Source organism: Heloderma suspectum, chromosome 3 (assembly GCF_057233095.1).
Source record: "Heloderma suspectum isolate Gila_16-S chromosome 3, 16-S_ref, whole genome shotgun sequence".
In the NCBI taxonomy this organism is placed as follows: Eukaryota; Metazoa; Chordata; class Lepidosauria; order Squamata; family Helodermatidae; genus Heloderma; species Heloderma suspectum.
In genome coordinates, this window is record NC_139460.1 from 205,383,976 (window position 1) to 205,410,005 (window position 26,030).

General features: G+C 41.3%; 1 protein-coding gene across 2 annotated transcripts in view; it reads left to right on the forward strand.

The window, feature by feature from the left end:
* Positions 1-26,030, forward strand: part of BICC1 (BicC family RNA binding protein 1) — a 144,517-nt gene that overhangs the window by 37,465 nt on the left and 81,022 nt on the right. For both annotated transcript variants that reach the window (XM_084845340.1, XM_084845339.1), the window contains exons 2-3: positions 7,057-7,103; positions 20,431-20,500. In XM_084845340.1, the coding sequence (XP_084701466.1) occupies positions 7,057-7,103; positions 20,431-20,500 (117 nt within the window). The remainder of the gene's footprint in view (positions 1-7,056; positions 7,104-20,430; positions 20,501-26,030) is intronic.

Genomic DNA, 26,030 nt, shown 5'->3' on the forward strand with positions numbered 1-26,030 from the left:
GGAGCAGGGCGGTGGACTCATACATTTTTTTCCCCAAAGACTGAATGCAAAGCATAAACATAAGTGAAAGAGTTCCAATTCAAGGGGGATACATTGCTTTAATAATAATAGCACAAGTCAGGACTCACAACAAAATGCATTTGCACTACAGCCCCTGGGTAGCTTAAGCAACTCTTGTTCAGCACTGATGAAAAAATTCTGGGATTGCTTTGATTAAAAGGGAAAGACATGATTCAAAGATGAATGGCACTTGCAAGAGACTTGGAGAATTCTACATTTACACAAAATTTGCCTTGGCTTCATATGTCTATATTTTTTGTACTAGAGGCTGCTGCAGCAAAGTGAAATTAAAATAACACTCAAGTAGAATTTCAAGATCATTTGTTTAAATTTAATCACAAGAATTTTCAACAGTACTTTATCATGGTTAAGTAGACAAAACCTTGAAGTTCATGGGTATCATAATAGTTAACACCTGTTTCAACTTTGTGCTGTTAGTTTTGGATAGAACTTTTGCAGCTCCATATTGGCTGAAAATGAGAAGTGTATGAAATGCAATATTGCATTATAACTGTGGAAACCACAAGAGTAAAGCTGAAAATACAAATTTCTTAACATATATATTTGAATAGAAATAGATACAGTTTTCAGCACACCTGTAGTTTATAGAATAGACTGCTTTCTTAGGAATGGTCCAATAGTCTTTACAAATACTGTATCAGAAAAATGCATAGTTTGTTAAATTTCAGAAGTTAACAGGAGGTTGTATGTTTTTAATAATGGGAGGAAAAGTCTTGCTGTTACCTGCTTAGGTCAGCAATTGCCAACCTCTGAATTCTCATGGGACATTGTGTTCCCCTCACAGTAGTCCAGATGTGTATTTTGTCACATCTAACTAACTCCTTTGGAGGTGTTTAAGCTTTATAATAGCCAGCATAACAGAGCAGCAGAGGTTTCTCAGTTACGGAGTACATGTCCCAAGCATCATGTATGAAACCCAGTGAGAGATGCAACAGAAAAGTGCAGAATATCTGTCTACCTTAGAACCTTTTGAAAACAAATTGCTTTTCTTCATGTGAAAAATGATTGGAAAACTTTCTACCACTACTTAATTAAATTTGGTGTATTTGCCAGAGGACAGATAAAATGGTGCCAGTTGATGAACCTTGGCTTAGGCCAGATTGGCAGCTTGTCACTGTAAAGGGTGTAATAACTGAGTAGAGAATAACGTGATGCCTTCCAGATGTTTTGGACAACAACTCCAAGCATTCTTGACCATTGGCCATGCTGGTTGGTGCTGATGGGAGTTGAAGTCTAAAACATCTGCAGGGCACCAGCCTGGGGAAGGCTTGTGTAGGTGAACTATAGATCTACTCTAATCAAAATGTACATCAGAGGAACAAGAATTTAATTGATGATAGACCCCACACATTGTACTTCTATTGGAAAAGACATTGGACATCACTTGTAAGCAGTTGGAGGTGGTGGGTCTTTTGATGTTCTCCTGCTTAAAGGCAGCAATAGTTTATACTAATTAGCTTGGAAGTGTGCATACTACAGAAGAGAAACTGGTTCAAGGCCATACTTAAGCAGTGTGAAAGAGGCTGAGGGGCTTTGATATCCATTAGTACTTGCCTGTTATCTGTAGTTGCCCTTTAATGCTCAACACTGTACAAGAGCAAAAGCACCAGAAAAGAGCAAGTTGTACCTCTTTTTTTTAACTTGAGCTTACCTTCAAATTCCAACCTAAGTTCTGTGAGCAAAGCATCTGGTCCTCTTTCTTTGCATAGAGATTTTAATTAAGCAGATATTTCTGGAGTGTTATGAGATGCATCAAGTCCTTTGTCAATGGCTGGGTTCAGATGTCATAAGAGCATAAGAAGAGCCATGCTGGATCAGACCAAGGGTCCACCTAGTCCAGCATTCTGTTCACACAGTGGCCAATCAGCTGTCGACCAGGAACCCACAAGCAGGGCATGAGTGCAACAGCACCCTACCACCCATGTTCCCCAGCAACTGGTGTAAATAGGCTCACTGCCTCTTGTACTGGAGGTGGCACATAGCCAGCAAGAGTAGTAGACATTGGTAGCCTTTTCCTCCAGGAATTTCTCCAACCCCCTTTTAAAGCCATCCAAATTGGTGGCCATCACTACATCCTGTGGTCGCGAGTTCTGTAGTTTCACTATGCACTGTGTGAAGAGGTACTTCCTTTTATCTGTCCTGAATCTCCCACCAATCAGCTTCATAGGACAACCCCAGGTTCTAGTATTTTGAGAGAGGGAGAAAAATGTCTCCCTATCCACATTCTCCACACCATGCATAATTTTGTATCATGTCTCCCCTTTCCGTCCTTTTTTCCAAGCTAAACAATCCCAGCTGTTGTAAGCTTCTCTCAGGGCAGATGCTCCAGCCCCTTGATCATTTTAGTTGCCTTTTTCTGCACTTTTTCCAGCTCTACAATATCTTTTTTTAGGTGTGGTGACCAGAACTGGACACAGTATTCCAGGTGTGGTCGCACCATAGATTTGTATAGGGGCAGTATGATATTGGCAGTTTTATTCTCAATGCCTTTTCTGATTATGCCTAACAGGGAGTTTGCCTTTTTTACAGCAGCCACACACTGGGTTGACATCTTCATGGAGCTGTCCACTACAACCTCAAGATCTCTTTCCTGGTCAGTCACTGCTAGCTCAGATCCCATCAGGCTATACTTGAAATTCGGATTTTTTTGCCCCAACGTGCATCACTTTATGCTTGCTTACACCGAACTGCATTTGCCATTTAGATGCCCATTCTTCCAGTTTGGAGAGATCCTTTCGGAGCTCTTCACAGTCCCTTTTTGTTTTAACCTCCCTAAATAATTTCATGTCATCTGCAGACTTGGCCACTTCACTGCTCACTCCTAATTCCAGATCATTTATGAACAGGTTGAAAAGCATTGGTCCTAATACAGATCCATTGGGGGAATTTACCATTTATTCCTACTCTCTGCTTTCTTTTCTTATCCATTAGAGGGCCTGTCCTCTTATTCCATGACTGCTAAGTTTGCTCAAGAGTCTTTGGTGAGGGACCTTGTCAAAAGTCTTTTGGAAGTCCAAGTAAACAGTGTCTACCAGATTACCCTTGTCTACATGTTTATCGACACTCTCAAAAGAACTCTAAAAGGTTAGTGAGACAGGACTTACCTTTGCAGAAGCCGTGTTGATTCTTTTTCAGCAGGGCTTGTCCTTCTATATGTTTATTAATTTTATCTTTAATAATGTCTTCAGCCAATTTACCTGGAACCATTTACCTGGTTAAGCTAACCGGCCTGTAATTTCCCAGATCGCCCCTGGATCCCTTTTTGAAAATTGATGTTACATTGGCCATCTTCTACTACTCTGGTATAGAGGCTGATCTTAGGGACATGTTGCATATTTTGGTTAGAAGATCAGCAATTTCATATTTAAGTTCTTAGAGAACTCTAGGATGGATACCATCTGGGCCTGGTCATGATAAACCATGGTTTATTGTGATGGAAACAAGGCTACAAGGGTCTTGGGACTGCATGCTCCTTCCTTCCCTCTCCTCCTCTAGCATAGCCGTTAAGTTCAGAAGCATTTGCTTCTGTTCTTGTTGTTGTCAAGACTTGTTTCATTCAAACTTGACAAAATGTGGTTAATTGTAACTCCTCAAACACAGCTGTGAGGAGACCGAAATCAGAATCAAAAGCTGTAGTTTGTTGTGGTGACCTATTGCAGGCAATGTTTGATACCTTGAGAGCTAAAGAGATAAGAGTGAACTCAACCTTTGGCTTATGAAAAAGAGTTGAAAATGACATTTGATTCTGATCAGGTTTTGGAGACAAAATCTGCCATCAGATCTAGAACTGATATAGTCTGAATGAACATGGATCATGTTGTAATGTCCAAGCTCCTAGAATTGCCACCCAGTTGTTGCTGGATTAGGATACCTGGTTTTATGTCTTTCCATATGTTGTAAGTGTGAAACGTATAGTATGAGTTGAGGGTTGTTGGCTACCAGTATTACCAAACACATAACAATAGTACAATAGACTTGTGCCATATTTATAATGCATTTTAAAAAATGCTTCAATTCAATGTGTTTAATAGAAACTTTAACATAATTTTTAATTTTATCAAGACCCTCTTGAAAAAGAGAAATGTAAACTATTTAAAAAATAAATTTAAGCCCAATTTAAATTGTAACTTTAAAAAAAATCACATTTTTATCCTGCCTGCCGATATTTTCCCCTGCAGGTAAAAGAGTAACTGGGAACTTTGAAATGAAAAATAGTCTCAAGGGAAAGGGTTAAGCAGCTGCTCTTTTGCTGCACCTCTGCCTTCTATGCCTGCTTTTCATTTAAAACAACAACATTGGGAGACTTATGTAACACGTAACATTTGGTTTGGCCCTGAGCTGCTTTATGTCTATTCCTTGATGCTTCATGCAAAACCAAACAATAATTCTGATCAAATCCTGCTGACCGTGAATTTACGTTGGTAACTTGCCTCTCTCAAAAGGCTTGATGCAAATCCCAGCAGATCTGCAACAAAGAATAAGTTTTCAGTTCAGTTGCTATTTAGTAGTGTGGTGCAGGTGAATTTTCCTGTTCATCTGAGCAGATAGTCTTACCAAAATTCATTCTCTCTTGCTAGTCTCCTTTAGATGAGCTTCTTGGTTGTCGTCTTGTGTAGTGGGGGATGGTATATGTTGGAGAGCAAAAATAACATTTAGGAGAGGTTGGAAAATTCCCAGGTACTCCATTGTCTAAAAACTCACTACTGGTGTTTAGACAACCCAAATGTTTATCCACCACTATGCAGCTGTGCCCCCCACCCCCCGCCGGTGAGTCTTAAACATTGAAATTGGCACTAGCACATAGTGTGTATGTTTTCAGCTCTGCCTTTTCACCATGTGTAAGATGTGTTTCAAGGTCAATGTCGTATTTATGGGAGTGTTTATTATCTGGCAAAAACTGGTGTTCCCACACTGAGAGGAACTAGATCATCCTAGTTTGTCGTTAGCCTAATCATCAATGGCCTGTGTGTGTGTGTGTGTGTGTGTGTGTGCGCGCGTGCATGTGCGCACACGTGTGTCTTACAAAGCATATTGGATTTTAATTTCATTATCAAATTCAGATGATAAAAGGGAGTGTTTCAGAAACTATCTTTGTGGCTGAATGAAGAAGGTAAGCTGTGTGAGTGATACGTAACTGAATACTTTCGAATATGCACACACACTTGGTTTACTCACTGGAGGAAGTTCAAAGACTGACATACTTTAGTTGTAAAAGCCAAAGTAAAACATTAGATTTCATCTAGCCCTAGGGTAGGATCCAAAGAACCATGCAACTAATTATGTGTGTCCAAGATGGTTTTAGGTTTGAGTTTATTAAACAGAAGCTCCCAACGGAGCAAACTGTAGTTGAAACTGAGTAGAATTCAAAGGCAGCTTTTATATTGCAGGGGTGGTGGTGGTGGTGGTGGTGGTAAGCTGTTCAACAACAACAAAAATGAAATACTAAGCATATTGAAGTGCTTAGAGGTGCCTAAAATAGTTCTTTGGATCTGTTGAATTGTTTTTTACAAAAAGAAGAGAATAACAGAGCTATCCTGTGGTCCCTGGGAGAGCATATTTCAGATTCCCCCTCCCAAGGCCATAGACACTCCTACGACTTCATGAGAGGGAATCCGACATAATGTTATTCCCCCCTACCCCCTCACAGCTGCCACGGAAAGCACCATGGTGGCTGCTTTCTGAGGTCACAACAGCATCCGCGGACAACCTCATAGAGGTCTATAAGAGGACATTCCAGTTGGCAGGGAGAGGAGAGGCCAGGATCCTATGGCTTCTCAGTTGCCTGTCCCTGCCCACTGATGGTAAGTGAGCCCATCTAGCTGACCTATTTTTTATAGGATAGATTGAGGGCTCTGATATATAAAAGTGATACATGCTACTTATCTAACTCTAAATAGCCAAACATCATTAAAGAACACTAGTTTAGTGTAGTAGAGAAGCCAAGCATTTTCCTCAGGTCTGAATGAATGTATTCAAAATTTGAAAATGAGTTGAACGACCTGGATGCTGAGGCATCTGTGCCACTGGTCCTACAAAAGAGCCTGAGCTGACTAAGGGCGCAATCCTATCTTGATAGGTGGCCACCTCTGAACTCGGAGGTGGCTGCCTATACAAAGCAAGTCAGGAGAAGCACGGAGGGAATCATTCCCTCTGCGCTCCTCCTGCCCTGCTTTTTCTGCTAGACAGCCGATTGCGGCTGTCTAGCTGCAGGCGCACGGAGCAGGGAAGGAGGCTGTTGTACAACACATAGGATGTGTCGTACAGGCATGTACACTCTCCCTGCCCCGGAACACCCCCAGCCACTCCCCTTTCTGGCCGCTCCGCACTCCTCTCGCAAGCGCGGAGGACAAGGCTGTTCCACACTGCCTCCGAGGCTGCGCAGAAGTGGGGGGAGGTCGGTTCTCTGGGAACCGACCTCAGAGTGCGGGCTCTGAAGTAGGTTCCCGAATAATAGCATATCCTATGACTATCTAGCGGCTGTCTAGCTGCCATAGGGTTGCTCCCTAAGTGCATTTTTGAATCTCAGCCTTTCCCCCATGTTACAATCATAATAGTCTTTTCCCCTTAAGGGCACATCAGTTTTGTAGAGAGGAGTCTGCTCCACTTTAAACACAGGCAAATTGAAGTTTTTGTTAAGCAACCAATGCCTTGCAGTATATTGTTTCCTTCCACCTTTTCATAATGTGCATGAGGGCAGTTAACCAACATATATTTAGGGTTCATTACTTTGCGAAGCCTTTTCTGGTTTTTGTAAATGGTAATTCCTGTTTTTTAGCACCACTGTCAAAGCACCATTCCTAAGATGGAGTGGGGGGGGGGGTATTGTAGCCTGATAAACAGGAGTTAATAGTGCTTTATGCCTTTTGAGAAATACTGAGTATTGCCCTAAGATGAGATAAATGAGTACATGAGGGGAAATGGTGCATGAGAGGAGCTGTATTATATTTGTTTAATTGTGTGCCATTCTGTTTTCAGCTGCTGCTGAAGGAAAAGGCAGAAGTGGAGAAGACTTTTTTCAGAAGGTAAGAAATACTGCACACTCAGAAAACACAGCAGATAACATGAGTAAATTTTTGAAAGATGGATGACGTGTATGTCTGGGACATGGCCCAGGCACCTTATGACCTGTGGCTGTGCCTAGTCCAATGAGCTGCCTGTGATTGTGGGTGCTTCCAGATGGAGGGCTCCTAATGCTGCCAGTCCAAAGGCATTGTGTAGCTATTTTGTCTTTTCCCCATTAATATTTTTTTGTGTGGTAAGAAAGAAGAAGGAAGAAGTGGTATGAAAACATGGGAGGGTTACAAACGTCGTCTGGACCATTGTAAAATTCTGTGAATGAGGCAGTGCGATTTCACGAGAAAAGCCTTGCCTGGAAGCTCCCTGAATGTGTGCTCCTCAGCCTTGGAGCCATCTTCAGGCATAGAACATAATAGGGACTTGCAATATCAACCCTTCTAATTGACATGAAGTTTGAAGCCACTGGATTGGCCAGACTAGATATAAATATGATGAGCCTGGCCTTCTGCCTTTTCCTGGAGAACAGAGCAGTTGATTCCAGCTTAAGCCTTCACTCTGGGTATAACAACGGACCTCAAGGAGCCTAGAGTTGGAGAATGCACACTCCATATTTGGAGCAGGATATGGTCATCCATGGCCCCAGCCGGTCCCTAGTGGTTGTTACCGAATTAGGAATATTCTGTTGTTCCAGAAACGATCTGATGCTTCTATGTAGGCTGTTTAAAGTGAGTTCCTAAACGTTAGATTAGAATTGGCCATTGATATATAGAACTGCTGTGCCTCATGCATTAAGGTTGGTCCTATTTCACTTTGGAGACTCTCCTGAATTTGGTGGTGGAGACTGGGGGGCAACCCCCGAAATGATTTGGAGCAGGGGCTTAAAATTGCAGCAAGGAGGGGGATGGTCTTATTCTTTCTCTTTCTTTTCCTTTTCCTTTTTTAAAACAGTTTTTTAAGCTGATAGCTTTTAAAGGTCTAGCTGCCACCACCACCACCACTCTCCCCTCCTAGAATGCCGTATTAAATTGTCATAATACCCTGAATTGTTATTACATGTTGCTCAGTTACTCAACACATATTTGCCCCAATATAATGCACAGTTAGTCTTAATACGTCATTAAGTTTATAAACCTACCTTTTCATGACATAGCTTAAGACTGTTCTAAAGTTATGCAACAATTTATTATGTATCAGCAATCACATTTTAGAAATGCAATAAACCTTCAGGCTTTTCATGCATTGTAGATGCACTTGACAGGAACATTAAATGCCCAAGGGCATTCGTTGGACCATTCTGTCCAGCCTAAACCAGTTGAACTTTAGTTCCATTGAAATGAATTGGGGCAACTTAAGTATGAGTGATTTCAATGGGAGCCAAGTTCAACTAACTTAGTCTGGATCCAACCCATTGTGTTCAGCACTGATGACACCCAGTCTTGGCCCTAAACTTGGGAGACCCTTGGATTCTACTTTCCCTATTCCTACACCACATCCTTGCTATTTATGGATGCTAGTTTCCCAATTTACCCACACTACATAATATGCAAAAAGTAATTTTAGAGATGCATCGCATGTGGTTGAGTGACACAGCTAGACTTAAATATTGTGGCTTACAAGAAAATGTAAATTTGCAGAAGCTTGCATTTTGGTAGCTTATGTGATAGTGTGGGAACATCCTTTGAACCTTTTAGAACAGCTCTTTAGGTAGCTGCTCATGGCTTACTCATTGTCTTGTTTGTCCAGTTTTCTTCAATCTGTTTTAAACTTTTTCTCTTGTGAAATAAAGAGCCAATTTTGTGGAACGAAAACTATAGAGAAGTGGAAAGCAGCAGGAGGAAAAATGATACTGTGGCTTCAGGCAACAACAACTATGGCTTAAGTCAAAAGATTTTCCAAACTGGAAACTTTTTCACAGGAGCACATGTTTGGTGAAAGGACTTGTGAAGAACTTGGAAAAGAAAGGGACCATTGGGTTATTGTGCAATAAAGAATAAATGGCTGCATTTTATTCAGTTTTGTTTGTATTTCTTATGAGAGAGAGAGAGACTCAAGATTAAAAGAAATGGAAGCAGCATGCCCAAGAGGCTAAAAATGATTAATACTCCCAGATGAGTTCATAAGAGCCTTTTCACACACTTCTGCTGTATGCTTAAAGCTTAGGCATACTTGTACTTTTGTTTAATTATGGTCACAGACCAGCCACTAGGGATACAAAGTATCAATCAGGCTAACCAATACAAGCACACGTATAGAACAACAAGTTCAGATCAAAACTAGCTTCAGTGGCAGTGTCTATTAGTATCAGCTAAAACTAAGATGAATTGTATTATTTATTTAAAACATTTGTATCCTGCCCTGTATCATTAAGAACTCAGATTTTAATCAGATTTAACCATCTGATTCCTAATAGAACATGTCCGGGCACAGAATTTTGCCACCTTAAAAGTAAGTCCTTTAGTAGAATCTGAAAGAAGAAGGGAGGAGTAAAACTTACCAGATCTTCTTGGGAATTGTATTAAAATCGGGGCAATATAATGGGAGCCAATGTCCTTATAGTGTAAACAGTATAATAAGATATGTTCAGCTGTTTCAACCATGCCAGAATGATGGGGCAAACATGTTGAGAGTTTGGGATTTGTGAGTAGAGCTTAGACATAGTACATCTGAAAAACACAGTGAGACTACAACAAACAAGCATTACAAACACATGTATCATGCAGGTGTACTCATGAGAGAGCTGAGATTGGCTGCAGTTCTCCTTTGAGAACTCTTGCTGGTAAACCCAAGTTGGCTGGTTGTGGACTATGTGAAAATAACCCTTAGAATAACAGGAAAAAATTATGGAAGACGAGCCATGTTGGTTTCAGTGTTTCAGATTAATTTTGTAATTAATTTGTGTATTCAAGGCAACAACTTCAGCCTTCTCTAATCTGGTGCCCTCCATATGTTTTGGATTTGACTTCAAAAGGCACCAGGTTGGGGAAGGCTGGCTTAATTCATCAGTTGGATAGACTGAAGGCAGTTTTGCAAGTGTCATGCCTCACTTCTGCATTTGGCTTTAGTTGTAATTCAGGCAATGAGTCATTTTCAATTCAGGTGATGATTCCAAAGTCTCTGGCTATTTTATTTGATGCAGTAAATGTATGCTTCTGTATCAACCAATTGAGCCTTGTGTATTAGCATCGTGGGGGCGGGGGGCAGGTGATACCCACTTCTGAACTAAAGGACAATGTGCTTATTGCAAGTAGTTGTGATGCTGAGATGCAAGAAAAATCAAATGCTGATTTGCAGCAGTGGATGTATGTGAGGGTATTACTAAATTAAACAGCTCTATTTTGTTGTGTGTTGGGAGCTTCTTGATAGCATTGCTGCTTGACAGTGTCATGAGTAGAAATAAAACACAGGTGATTGGCAGCTGCTAGTACGCAACCTAGCTGACATGCTTACCTCTCTTGCCTGCTTTCTGCTGATTTACTAAACTGGCTGTGGCCGCATCTGCTATCATTGTTTCTAGGCTGTTGATGTCAATAAGGCATGACAACACCAATGTTTTCTGCATGTGATGCATACTTCTGCTTTCTTGTTACTTTCAGCCCTCTTGTCTCATTTCAGTAGGCTCAATCTGCAAATGGCGGTATCACCACACGTTCAGGATTGTAGTATGATGCAAGTACAGAGTGGAATGAGGTCCACATTCCCAGAGGACAGCAGAGCATGTCTAGTGCGATTCAAAATATACTAGAAGGGGAAGAAAAAAGGCCCTACTGATGGGGAACAATGTGTAATTATTATACTTGTGGGGAGCTAGTAGATCAGGAATAACAACAGCAGCACAAAAAAGTTGGTTACTGACTTTTCTTATTTGGAAACTGAGTGATTTAGGCTTTGGAGTAGACAAATTGTAACCCTTAGAGCAGTTTTCCTCAGCCTGATACCCTCCAGGACTACAATGGCCAGAATTCCTACAGATTAGTCATGCTGGCTTGGCTGGGAGTAAGAATGTAAGAACGGACATGCTGGATCAGACCAAGGGTCCGTCTAGTCCAGCATTCTGTTCACACAGTGGCCAACCAGCTGCCCACGGGAAACCCACAAGCAGGACATGAGTGCAACAGCACTCTCCCGCCCATGTTCCCTAGCAACTGGTGTACATAGGTGTACTGCCTCTGATACTGGAGGTAGCACATATCAGGACTAATAGCCATTGATAGTTGACATCCAGAACATCTGGGAGGTGACAGGTTGGGGAAGGAAGCCTTAGAGGCAGTTCACATAAGTCTCCAGCATATAGGCTTTCCACAGTGGTGTGGCATTGGTGTGAGCCTCAGCTTTATATGGAGAATATATTGCACAATTGAGCATAAACATATGTTTGTTTGTATATGTGTATGTCTTGCCCATTCAGTCTGTCCAAAAATTGGGAAAATGGATTGAGTAGGTAGGAATAACTGCCCAATATCTCTCCGATTCTACATGCAATTGTGGCTTCACACAAGCCTGATCTTTTCACTGTTGGCAGTGTCGCCATTTTTGGGGTTGTGTGATGCTACAGAGCCTGCTTTGGTAGATTTTTTTCTTAGCGACTTCAGCTTGTAAAACTTATTTTTAGCTATTTGTATAGGTTTTCTAGCCATCTTTATATGTAGGGATGTAGATTAAATCAAGTGTCTATAAACACACTTGGTTTGGTAACAGTCCTTTGGTTTGGTTTGCATTTGTAAAAACTTAAGCTACTTAAGATAATGACTTGATTATTGTACTGGATGAAAATACAGTAGGAATTAGGAGCCCTCTTGGATATGAGAATTCCAACCCAACCTCACAAATCTAAATCCTGATTATGTGGCTGCCTGAACTGTGCTCTATAGGCCTGTCCCCACCTTGGCCTCCAAAACATGTGCAGCATTACTGGGATGGGATTTGGCAATGGGTCCACAGCTGGGGTCTCCAGCCTGGTGCCCATGGGGGCCAATGTGCCTGTGGACACTTCTCCTGATACCCACGAGGCTCCTTGCTCCTCCTGATTTTAAATAAATAAATAAATAAAATGGGAGGCTGGCTTGCTGTGAAGCCAAGGGCTGCTCTCCAGCACTATCTTAGTGCTTGACCAGTTTTCATGTTTTAGAGCTCATACCCCATCTCTGCCTTCTACCTAGCTACTTGGGCAAGTTACTTTTCCTATAGTCTCACCAGTTTGCCCTCTGGGAAATGAGTATTTTTTTTGACCAGCCATGCCCACCATAGCAGCCATTTTAGGAATGCACAAATGCCCCATGACAGCAATTTTATAAGAGTGCCCAGAACAACCTATCAGAATTCCAAATGTGCCCACTGACCCAAAAAGGTTGGGGACCCCTGGAATACAGGATTGTGTACTTGCACCCCTCCCCCTTCTGCCCAGGTTTGCTTATTTCTGACTATTCCTAATTGTGGTTGAAATTAACCTCAAACTTCATTTAAGAACCCCAGTTAAACCTGGGTTCAGTTTAATCAGAATTAACAATGGTCTGATGTTGTGACACACACATATAAAGGTGAAGGAATGTGCATGCAAGGGGGGAAGGGTAGGCAGGAGGGAGCTTATAATCCCTTAACCATGGGTTGCCTTATGTCTGCACCTGGACTTCGATCCCTACCACTTACGGTTTCTCATTCACTTGTCTTCCCCATGGGAATTCCATTGTAACAACCAATCAGTTTTATTTTTATTACTTTTCTGGTCATTCCATGGGCTGGTTCAGAGGTAATGATCTCACTTGAATAAGCCATGGCTTATTAAGCCAATAACAAGTGTTGGCTTTGCATGTTGGTTGCATATGGTGGCTTTTAAGCCAAGATTAAACCACAATCTACTGATGGTACCAACTGCCACTTGATGCTGGTGGAGGCCCCTGTAGTGATGTAGTGACTAAAAGCCCCTTCCTTTGTTGGGCAGGCTTGCCCAGCAAGTCATGGCCACTGCTGGGATTTACTGAGCTGGGCATTGCATTATGAGAGTTGTAACAATGCATCTACTTGGTGCCAGTCGGAGCCAAGCAGCTGGCCAGCTCTCAACTCTGGCCACAGTGTACCATGCTTGGTAAGCCCATCTCAGGAGAGGAGTGACTGGCAGCTAGAACACTTCTAGAGCTTGTGCTGCCAAGGGGCTCAAGTGGCAGTGGGCACTGGCTCAGATGAGGTGATGTCACCCCCTGGCAGCTGCCTATGTCAGGTGCTAATGCCAGGCCTGCCAACCAAAGTCAGGTTTCTAATTTATTTGCAAGCGAAGCATAATGTGGGTTAAGCTTCATCTCAACTTAATTTGATTTATTTATTATATTTGTGTATACTGCCCAACTGACAAATGCCCTTGGGGTGGTTTACAATCATAAAACCCGAAGCAACAATAAGATAACAATCAAAAGGGGTAATACAGCTGATGAAAATATACAAATAAATAAAAACTTAAATCCTCCCAGTGAGGTAAGACTCTCATCTTGAAAAGGTCAGAGGCACTCAGTCTGAAAACATAGAATATCCTGGTCAACTGAATTGTGTAGAAACATTTGGGTATGCTTAAGAGTAAAATCTAGTATTTTCCATTTTCTCTATAACATTTCATTTTTTTAATTGTTCATTTATTAAACTGTGATCCACCCCCATCTCTGCATTGGCTCTTATTTAAACCTATGGAACTTCTGAAGCGTCAGAGTGAAGTTCATCTCCATAAAAATTAACTTGGGTCTGGTTCCATGCTTCAAGTGCATCACTCTGATTTGCAGTTAAACATGTAAATCGCCTCCATTGAAAATAGTTGTGTTTGACATGTTATGAAAGCTCCGTAGTTGTGTGGTGGCTGTTCCACAGATGTGGGCAGGCATGTTTACACAGCAAGCACAACTAATGTGGGAACAATCACAGAAGTTGTTGCAACAGTATCATGTACATGTGAAAGGCAGCTTGTTCATACCTATTGTTTACACACACCCCAAGCGGTGTGACTGCTCCCCTGTTGGTTTGGATCCATGTAATGGTTTCTGCCCGCATGCATCCTCTAATAGCATATTTAGCACACCATGCAAATGATGCCCAACCTCTTGGGGAGCTGTCACTTGCACACTAAATATGCTGCTGGAAGAATCACATAGGCAGAAATCTTTGCATGGATCCCAGCTAGCATGGGGGCAACCACAAAGAAGGTGGCAGTTATGCCGCTTGGGTGCATATAGAGGAGGTTTTAGTCTGTCTAGCTATGATAACTGTTTTATTTCAAGCACTTTAAATTTTTTGAAAGTTGAGATGTAGGTGTGCTTCCATCTCCAGTTTGTGGACTGAAATACCACGGAGACCTGAGCAATTTAGCATTCTGATTTAATACCATTGGATTTCTTATTTCACATCTGGGTTTGGAAATTCTCAGGAATAGATGCATGTCATGGTAGAATTTCACTTGTTTGGAAATAGTCTTCCAGCTGCAGTTTATTATCCCATGGCTGCTGAAACCCATACAAAGCAAAATGTACTAAGCCCTGGCTGACATTTTTTACTTTTTCCACATAGCACCCTACTCTGGAAATAGTGGCTTTAAGGAATTCTATTGATATAGGCAGTAGAAATAAGCATACAACTTAGGGATTTTTAGGTGTATGCGTGTTTGTCTTTCAAAGTTTCTTCTGTAGGAGACCAGCAAAGAATGCACCTGAAGTTTTCTTAATCATAACTACATTCATATGTTCTTAGATCTACAGTACTTGAAACTACATCATTTAGGCCAGCTTTTTGCCAAATTCATATAGCTGAGACAGACTTTGTTCTGACTCAAAATCGGAGGGGCACACACAAACCTGAGGAGGCTTACTTTGAGTGTCAGAGTAAGAATTAGCTGCCATCAATGGGGGTTATGGTTGCTGAATACTTCAGTGCATCTCCTGATTGGTAGGATCAGAGCAGGGTCTCATGTAGAGACCCAACAGGCAGCTGTCTCTGAAAGATGGTAGTGATTCTGCATTGAGAATCATTAGATCAGTCATACTGGATGCAGAGATGTAGCAAAGTTGCCCATCCCATCAGTGGCAGCCTGGAAGGAGGAAAGGACAGAGCAGTGAATCATGCAGACAGACAGCAGGAAGTTAACTACTTGTAGCACAACTACAATTGCCCTGTGGTGTGCTAGTAGCTTTTTTAGGTGCTCAGTAAAAAATAATGGCTTTCGTTCAGGAATCTATTCCAGCTGAATGTATTAAGGGTTCAATAAAAGTTATTTTTTAAAATATAGCAAAGTACAATGTACACTGACGCATGGCCACCCAAAAGGTTCACCTAAATAAATACATTCAACAACACTGCTAAGGTAACTATCAACTCACCTACTGGCTGCAGTGCATAGATTTTTATACCTGTGTCCATCGCTTCTAACTTCAGTCAGAAAGTTGACTGTAACCTTTGTATTCTGCCAATTTGTCAATGTGCACCAATTACTTTTTTTTTTTTTTAGATCAGCCTGCTGCTTTCATGTTTTGATGTTTTAAGGATCTTAACAGTTCTAGAATGTATTCAGTTATACTGGTGTGCAAGAATATAGTTTGTTATGTTACTGCTTTTCGGAATTCTTACATTAAAATCACATTTGTTTTGCAAGTCAGTCAAACTTTTTAGCCAGGATATAGGACTGAGACTGCTTTGGTTGCTTTGCTGGATGACCTATGCTGTGGACTGGATGGGGGGAACACAAACAAATTAGTTCTGGACCTCTCAGCAGTGTTCAGTACTATCGACTGTGGTATTCTTCTGGACCGCCTAGTAGGGTTGGACTTTGGGGGTGCTATTTTGCAGTGGTTCTGGTACTTTCAGTTGGGCTATATCCAGAAGGTGGTGCTGGGGGATTACTGTTCAGCTCCATGGCTGTTGTTTTTCCACAGGGTTCTGTCTTATCCTCCATGTTTAATATTTATATGAAACCGCTGGAAGAAGTCATTCAGAGTTTTGGAATAAGGTGCCGCCAATATGCTGATGACACCCAGCTCTATTGTTCTTTTTCACTTAAAACCCAGGAAATAGCCAAAACCCTTGAACATTGCTTGGATTTGATAATGGGCTGGATAAAGGGGAACAAGCTGAGCTTAAATCCAGACAAGAGAGACATGTTGCTGGTCAGTAGAAAGCCTGACTCAGGAATTGGGATTCAACCTGTTCTGGAAAGGTGCTCCACCTCAGGTCAGGTCAGTAGCTTGGGAGTGCTCCTTGAACCTATATGTCTAAACATCATATAGCCAAGGCATGGATAACTTTTGCCAAGTCAGGCCGATTCAGGAAGGGTGCAGCTGGCACCACTGCCTTTTGAAGATCCAGGGACAGCATAAGATCGGGACCATAGTGCACCTGTCCTGAAAGACTTGTCCTGTTCGTCAGTTGCTTTCCAGGTGTAATTCAAGGTGCTGGTTTTAACCTCTAAAGCCCTAAACAGCTTAGGACCTGACTATCTAAGGGTCGGACAGCCTGTCTCCCTGTGAACCTGCCCAGGTATTAAGATCTGCAGGAGAAGCACTTTTGAGGGTGCCATTACCCACAGAGGCTCATTTGTTGGGCGTGCGTGAAAGGGCTTTCTCCTGTCTTGCCTCCAAATTATGGGATGTGCTTCCTCAAGAACTACGATTGGCCCCCACTTCCTTGGCCTTTAGAAAATGTGAAGATGCATATTTTCCATTTAGCCTTTTAAAGTGTGTAGTCTAATGTTTTAATGTATTGTTTTTAATGTTAGTGTTTTCATTGTTTTAAGGTTTTATTGTTTTATGGCTTCTTAGCAGATAAGATGTTATATAAAAGTTAAACAATCGTAATAGTAATAATAATAAGGAAATCATTGATTCAAATACTCATTATTCATATTTGTTGGGTTTTCTTTGCTTCCCTTCTAAGTGAGAACCAGAATGGTATAGGCAACCTTTCTGGGCCCATGGGCACATCTGGCAATTTGAGAAACTGTCCTGGGCCTCCCCACAAAATGGGAGCACTGCAGATTAAAGCATCGTCTTGCAGCTACCTTCCATCTTCATTTCCTAAGAACGTCTCTGACAAAACATTTTAAATGTATTTATTACATTTATATCCCACCTTTCCTCCAAGGAGCCCAAGTCGGCAGACGTGACCCTCTTCCTCTCCATTTCCTCAAAACAACCCTGTGAGGTTAGGCTGAGAGGCAGTAATTGGCACAAAGTCACCCAGTGAGCTTCTTGGCCAAGTGGGGACTAGAATCCAGGTCTTCTGAGTCCTAGTCCAACACTCTAACCCAGGGGTAGACAACATGGCACCCATAGTCACCAGTGCACCCTCAAACACCTTTCTTGGCACTCACTGAGGTGCCCTACCTCTCCTACCTTTTATTGTTATTTTGTTTATTTGGGCAGCTGTGATTGCTTCAAAGCAATGTGAGGGCCTCTTTTTGTTCCTATCTTCTTTTCCCACTAATGCTTCTGGGCCACACATAAAGATAAAGTTGGGGAGGAGGTTTCTGCAGGCATTAAAATTAGGTTCTGCAGGTCATGTGATAGTTGAAAAGTTGGACTTCGAGCTGCCCCATGGGTTACTGGGAACGAGAAAGAGAAAAATGGATCCTCCATTTTGGAAAGATAAAATTTCCTCCATGACCGGGAGGGCACTGTTTCACTCATGTATTTGTGGGTTTCCCACAGACAGTTGGTTGGCCATTGTGTGAACACAATGCTGGACTAGATAAGAACATAAAAAGAGCCATGCTGGATCAGACCAAGGTCCATCTAGTCCAGCATTCTGTTCAAATAGTGGCCAACCAGCTGCCCGTGGGAAACCCACAAGCAGGAGTTGACTGCAACAGCACCCTCCTGTGCAAGTTCCCCAGGATTTTGGTATGATCCGGCATAGCTGTTCCTATGTTTTAAAAAAACAGCTGTTACTCAGGCCTGACTTCATCATCAAGTCATTTTTTTCTCCCCTGACCCTGCTCTAGGCCAAACCTGCTTTTTGCCTGATGAAGAGATCTGGAGACCTTGAAAACTTGCACATTTTTGGTGATCTTTTGGTTGGCCTAATAAAGCAATTACACTAATATATATTTCGGATATTTTCTTAGGGGCAACTAGAGATGTAAAATTTCCAGAAATTTTGAGACCATGGACCCCCCCTCCCGGTGTGTGTGTGTGTGTGTGTGTGTGTGTAAAAATAGGAAGTTTCGGGGAAAATGGAAAAATAAGCAGTACTTTTTTTTTAGTGCTCTTTACAACCAAGTCACTTGGTTGCTGTAAGACAGCCTCCCCCAACCTGGTGCCCTCCAGATATTTTGGACTTCAGCTCCCATCAGCCTCGGGCAGCATGGCCAATGGTCAGGAATGCTGGGCACTGTAGTTCAAAACATCTGTAGGGCACCAGGTTGGGGAGGGCTGCTTTGGAAACATAAAGCAGCCTTTCTGTTCCTAAAGTTATTTTATGTGTGACTTAGTTTGCTCATAAAATTATCATTATATTTAAAAACTTTTAAAAGTAAACTCAGTAAATTTGTAATTATTGTCTGAATAAATTACAACTACATTAAATGACTGCTACAGCATCAGAAACACAGGATTCTATAGGACAAAACTCAAGCTGTCAAGAATGCACATTTACTGTCAAGAATGCACAATAATGACTCTACTCACATGCTGGGAAACAGCACAAATGTCTATTGGTAAAATATGCTTTAGATCAATAATTTTAATAAGGAATGAAATAACTTAGTATGATGGGAATCTTACAGAGAGGATTAAAAATATATCTTCTTCCCCATGGCTGCATTTTTTCCAGACATTTTACATCTGAACATTGTGTTAATGTAATTGTCACTATCAGTACTTTCTGCATCTAATTGACCTCATTGTTTACTATCTACTCCTCCCAACTGTGTGTGTGTGTATGTATGTGTGTGTGTCTCTCTCTCTGTCTCTGAAACTCTCAATAACACTCCAGGCATCTGATGTAGTGAACCATAGTCCATTAAAGCTCATGGCGTAATAAATTTGCTAGTCTCCAAGGTGCCACAAAACTGTTGTTTTTTCTGCAACAGACCTAACACAGCTACCTCTCCGGAAATCCTCTCAAAGTGATGGACATAAAAATCCTAATATCCGACTGCATCAGTTATTTTACCTACCAATTTATATCATCTGCTATTAAATGTCTGTAATGGACCAGCTCACACGACACCCTAGGCTCACCATGGGTTATTTAACCCATGCTGAGCCACAGCACGTGCCGGGCACATCCAGCTGCTGTTATGAATATGGAACCCCCAGTGGGGTTGCAGCTTGTCATCCGAACGTGGCCACTCTGGCATATTCGAGGGTGAGCTGGGTTCAGACACCATATTGCAACCCCATTGGGGGTTGCATATTCATAACAGTGGCCACATGCTCTGATCAACATGGGTTAAATAACCCATGGTGAGCCCAGCATGTTGAGCGAACCAGGTCAATATGAGGTATAGGTACTTTTAAAATAAAAACAAACCTGCTTAGGATTCCTAGGGAGCCTGCAAATGCGTGAACCTTCCCTGCGGTATGGAATTGTCTACAGAGGAACAGTAACTTGTAATTAGACAATAGTTTGAAGGCACATGCTACTGCTTAAGCAAATTAGGTCTAGTCCTGTATGCTGGACGGATGGGAGGCTTCTTAGGAACTATATCTAAGCTGTTGTGAGGTTCTTTAGAGGAAGAGCAGGCGATACATGTAACATGCTTTGAAAGGGAATTTTAGATGAATTGTTAGTAACTTTTCTGAGAAACATTTGAGAGTAAATAGGGGGAGAAGACTTTTGCAAATACCAAAACAAATGTTATGGGGAGAGAAAAAGTTTAATATGGAAGAAGAAATTGGTTAAAATGTAACTTGTCCTTGAATTTATATGGATTCCATATTTCAATAAAAAGCTTAAAATGAAGTGTGATGCTAGGAATTGGTTTACTGTATGTCCTACTTAATTCCCACTGGAGTTACTTTATGCCTTTCTTCAAACATCTGATTCTCTTTGGCATTTCTTAGCAACTTGCAGCAGTTCAGAAACACCAGATCAGCCTTGCTTCTTCTAGCTGTAAAAAAATAGTGGTGCCCTGTTTATGCAATGTCATTCCCAAGAAGAGTTTTCTTTTGTTTTAGGTTTTATGGGTGTAAGTGTACATATATGCACACACAGGTGCATGTGCGCGCACACACATATTCCTGTGCTGTTCGCTTTTTGTATTGTATTATTTTATCTTCTTGTGATCTGCCCAAGAACATTTGTTATTCGATGGATTAACATTATAATAAATAAAATGTGTGTAAACTGAACATTTTGTCCTTTTAACAGATTATGGAAGAAACTAATACCCAGATTGCTTGGCCATCTAAGCTGAAGATTGGTGCAAAATCAAAAAAAGGTAACATTTTGTCTTGTATCCAAATTACCGTAATCCATCTTTTATGATGGCCAAAAGAAGCAAAAATCCGCAGCTATAGGCAAACATGTTCTTGATTCCTTGTACCTAAAAGCTCTATTTGGCTAGTTAACATTCTTTTGTATTTCCTAGTTTGCCTTTGCCTGTTTTAGGCCTATAAACCATGCAAATTCAGCATCATTGGATATGCTTATGGACTTACTGTCCAGATGGTTGTACCTATGAGAAGATTAGAATGTAATGTAATTGTGCATCACTTTGTAACAATTAGTTGCTAACTTGACAAAGTTTAGACACATGATGTGGGCTGAACATACCTCAAGTTTATTAGCCTGCTATAGGGATTATGGACATGTAAAAACATTTTGTATCACTATCAAACATTGGAATTATCCATTATGTTCAGGTGATGCAAAACATCAAACCTATTAACACTAGGAAGTACGATGAGTGATTGACATGGAGTATTATATAATACCTGCTACCAATGCTTCCTGAATTATGAGCCTCATTATGAGCAAGCTTTTCACTCTGTGCAGATAGTGCTTTCCAAGGACAGGAATCAAATGAGTAAATCCAACTTTGTGGCCCTGTTCGGATGTAATGGCTGCATCCAGCAGCAATTGCTGGATTAATTAACCTACAAATTGCTCGTATGTGAGGTGCCGAGCAATGTGTTTCCAGCAACAACCTACAGCTGCAGCATTCGTAGGTTCTTTCTGTGACATCTGAACCTGGGGTTAAACAACCCCAAGTTAAGCCAAGGTTTGTTCTTGGTTAATTAACCCACAAATTGCCACTGACATGTCCGAACAGAGGCTATGATTCTATGGCTTTGGTAGTCCTTTTAACTGCAATCCAGTTTCTGTTTTATATTACTTTTAATACAGACAGATATGCACATTAGCCTGTTCCGTAACCTCTGGAATTACATCATACTGACAGAACATAAGGACTTCTTCCCAGTAAAAATTCCTTTGTGTGGTTTTTGTAATGGGAGGTTGAAGATAAAATGATGGACCATCCTAAGTAGCTGACATTCTTTGTTCAGGCTTGCATAAAAATAGTTAATGTACCTCATTTTTGCTTTTATTTAACTTTTATTTAAGTAAATATCATCTTAGAAATGAATGAGTATATAATTTCATGTTTTTACATAGTGCATATGCTGTGGGATGCTGTAGAGTTCAGTCAATTAATCAGTAGCTCCCTGGGGCGTTCCAAAACATCAGTGCCACAACTAAAACATCTCTGCTCCTCATTCCTACCAAACCTCAGACAGCGAGGGGACCTGGAGCAGGACTTCAGATATTGAACTAAATGTACAAGAGAACATATATATTATGTCTTGACATACAGGGTGCATTCACATAAGCATAATTGAATAGTGTTCGTTCTGTGGGGATTATAGAGTTAGGAATCTTTCATAGAAAAAAATAAAAAGCAAAGCCTCTTAATGAATTTGTTACAGTTCAGTTATCATCTGACAAGGTGAGGCCAGTCCCTTGACTGGGCTGGTTGCTTTCTTTCCTCAGTGCTGGAATTTAACATGAAGCATAGTGGTCTCTGCACGTGTGCAGCAATTGTTTAGGTCTTATACATACACACTCCAATTCTTAGAGGGGTATGACTGTTTTTTGGCATCGGATTACAAAAGCACAGAGCTTGTGTCAACATCTGCCATCCTTCAGCAGATATTAGGATCCCACCACCCTGACAGAGCTTACCACTGATGCTTTCCCTGGGGCTCTTTGGCCCTGATGTAGGGCTCCTTCACACCCAGCTTTTATCCTGCGATTGAGATTGCTCCTTCACGGAAGTTTGCAGGCTCTTTACATGATGCAGTGACCCTGCCATGACCCTCCTGCACTAAATGCCCTTTGTTCCGTTTTTAAATAGATCACAGATAATGAGGTATCAAATTACCCCCCCGCCCTGTTGTGTTCCGTTTCAGTTTCCTTCGTGAAAAGAGTTAAAGCGGCAAGAAGAGGCGCCAGATCCATGACAGATAATGGAAGGCTCAGATAAGGGTGGGGAGGGGAGGGGAAGGGAAAAAGGAAGCACATGTAAAGGGAGTCAGTTGTGATCCTGCATTTAAAATGGAAGCAGAAAGCCCTGTTTTAAATGCAGGATTTTAGACTGGTGTAGCAGTGCCCATAGTGTCACTCTAGGGCACTGTGTGAAATCAAAATGGTGGCTCCCAGTCATCTGGTTCTGCTTGGCACACAGCTTTCAGGTAACCTCCCCGTGGCCCATCAGCAGAAAAGGAAACCCACCAGATGTCACTTTGTCTAAGGCCCCTCAGACCTGGTGCTGGCCCTGTGTGTGCGCACATACATTGAAATTCAGGTGGGGGGTGGTATTATTATTAATATTATTTTATTATTATTATTAATGCATTGCTTCCCATTGCAAAAAGCAGTCTTGAAGCAACGCATACAGAAATCCATAATTAATATTACAGACAAAATATAAACCATAATTGGCATGATACAGATAAACAACATAAAACATATTTTAGTGAAGGGATAGGTAAGACAAAATCTGTTTTCTTCTAAGTTCAGGGCACTTACTGATATACCCAATTCTTACACTGAGCTTATACTTCCCAGTTTAGGAATCTAACTGTTAATGTCTGCATAAATGCCTCCCCACCTGATAAGAGATAAATGTGGGCCTGTTTCTTGCTTTGAGCCTGAGATACTCATACACTGCACAGTTTACAGTGACTTCTTGTAAATATTTTTTAGCAGTGGGGGCTCTAAAATGAGCCATTTTAGGGAGGATTTTGGCTATGAATGGCAGGTTTATCTTAAAAGTATTATATGCTATTAATCTCTAGGTTTAAATGTGAACTTTTCAGCTGGACCATTCTTTATTTTTGAGTGTCAAAGGCTTTGTCCTCCTTGGGGACTAGCATTTGCAGAATCCAGATATGTAAAATGAAACCTTTCCAAAGAATTTGGCAGCTTGAGCACAGTTAAGTGAAGGTTTTTTAAAGGCAATAGCTGGATGGGCTTAAGCAATAGGTTTGCTTTCATAAAATTGGGCTTTTCCTCATGAGATTGAACCCCACTCTAAATACATGAAAGCATGTTGATGTTGCAACTCAGTCTTACTGTGGTGGTTTTTGGAATATATGTGGGTATAGGACACACAGAATGAGTCATGTTATGAAATCCAGTTTGCATCTGAAAATGTTGGTGTTTATCGAATTTGGATAGAAATCAGGGGTGTAATAGTCAAAGCTAGGTGGGATAAGGATTATGCCTTACCACACCAAGCCATGTCCCAAATCCAATTTTCACTCTTAGTTAGATCCTGTCAGTTGGCTGTTTCTCTAATGCCAAACAGGCGCGCCTGCCCCAGAACAGAAGCCTCTTCCTTCATCCTTACATTCACTCTGTTTCACCCACAGATGTTCACAGATACCCCACAGGTCCTGTCTCATCACTTTTTGATATGTACTTTTTGTCCATATTCTTGGCATTTAAAAATCACTATGAGGTAAAGTACACAAGGCTGCGTACTTTGGAGGCTGGCTTTCACTGGCTTTGAGAGGGCCATGTTGCCTCTCGATTTCTCCTTTTCAGCCCCCTTTCCCTCTAATAAAACTATTATATAAATCTTCCAGTGATATTCATTTCATCTAGAATTCTTCTGTCAAATTTAGCTTCACAGTTTTAGTAACTGTGGGAAAATAGCTTGCGTAAGTGAGGGCCTAAACCCTTAAGCATGTCAAGAAAAAAAAATACAGGGTTAAGCAGGTTTTTTGTTCTTTATGGCAAATAGCCTTTAGCCACAGTTAATCATTTCTGTCTCCTTAGACTCTGAAATATGAGTTCGAATTTCCACCATCCATTTATTTTGGCTTAGACTCCTTCTATTGTTTCCTGTGTTTGTATTAAGTGAATATTAAAGTCAAATGTCTTGCTAAACAAATGGTTTCCTTTTTCATTGTTGGTGGCTGCTAGAGAGGTACTTGTGGGTGCTCTTTATCACTAGACTAGCTTAATATCTGGCAGATTTTTAAACCTGCGTAACTCCTTGCCAGTTAGCTTAAAAAAAACCCACTGGGCTCAGTGCTAGTCAATGGGCTGTTTTAAAATTACATCATTGTAATTTTTTTGTATATACACTGTTAATCTCTTTTCTCTTTTCTGCTCCATCCCACCCCACCATAATTTTTAGTGCCAAAAGAGATAGCAGCCCTACTACCAAAGATCAACTGAGCCATCAGCAATGTGAATAGAAATTATGTAAATGGAAATTCAGCTCGCATATTATTGGCCATTTCAGCTAATAAGACCATATGTTTTAGGCTAATTGTTTATATCCTTAACACTGTACTATCTGGGTAGTACAGGACAACTAGCTCTTTGCATCTGTAATGAAAATATAAAGGGAGGGATCGATCTGAACAGCAAGACTGCATCAGGGGAAGAAAATGTTAAGTGTGAGAAGTGCAACAATAGTCACCACCCAAGTGATTCACACTTGTGAAAGGAAGGGATGCTGGGCTACTCCTGCAATCCAGGTAGTGGTCAGATATTGGTGGGTTTAAACCTGGTTGGAAGCTGTTCCACAATGCGTAAGATGGAGATGATTCCTGAGGGAAATGCTGTTGTATGCCTTCAGTCCTGCTAAATAGGTTTTTACTGGGCAGTGCTTTGTAACTCTTGACAGGTATACAATCATCAGTGCCATACAGTGCAAGCAGCAGAAGGAAAGTAACATCATCATCTGCAAACATCAATTATCCAAAATTGTGGTAGTGGCTTAAAAATACTATTTTTAAAAATAAGTACATTGAAGCAAAGCTGACCTTCTGAGGATTTCCTGCCAGTAATGACTTATTGCAGGTCATTGCAACTTCTGAAGTACATTCAGATGCTGGTGTGGAAAGTAATCACATAATCCACTCTACCTACATGGTTCCCAATGACTGGTGTTACCAGTTTGAAAGTAGAACCAGGACATGCAAAAAATGGTAACCATGTTGCAATCGTAACTTCTTAATTGCACCTTAATGTGCATCTCATCTGCGGTATATGAACTGAAGGCATCTTGCAACTGTTGCAATTCCACGTTCTATTGCTTTGAAGAGGGTCAAGCTGTCTTCCCCTAAACAGCCAGCAGTGTAAAATGATGATCACCAAATTCCCACACATAGTTGCCATTTGTACGAGGGCTGTCTTATTCATTTTCCTCCCTCACTTCTGGGGCATACATATCACTGCAAAACAGTTTTTGTATGACTTAGTAGTAGCTCTTCCTAGGTAGACTCAATCCACTGTCATGAAGGGTGCCTGGGGTCTTCTGCTTCCTAAGCAACAACTTTGGATATCCTCACAAGACTTTAATGAACATAACTCTCCCTCTTGGGAACACGCTTCCTATTTATCCATTCGCAGCTTGTGCAGACATGGACTCTTACCGCCCATGTGATAGGGCCAGTCCGTGCAGGGCATGGCTCTCACGTGGCCATTGTGTGTAGCTGCTCCTCCTCAGA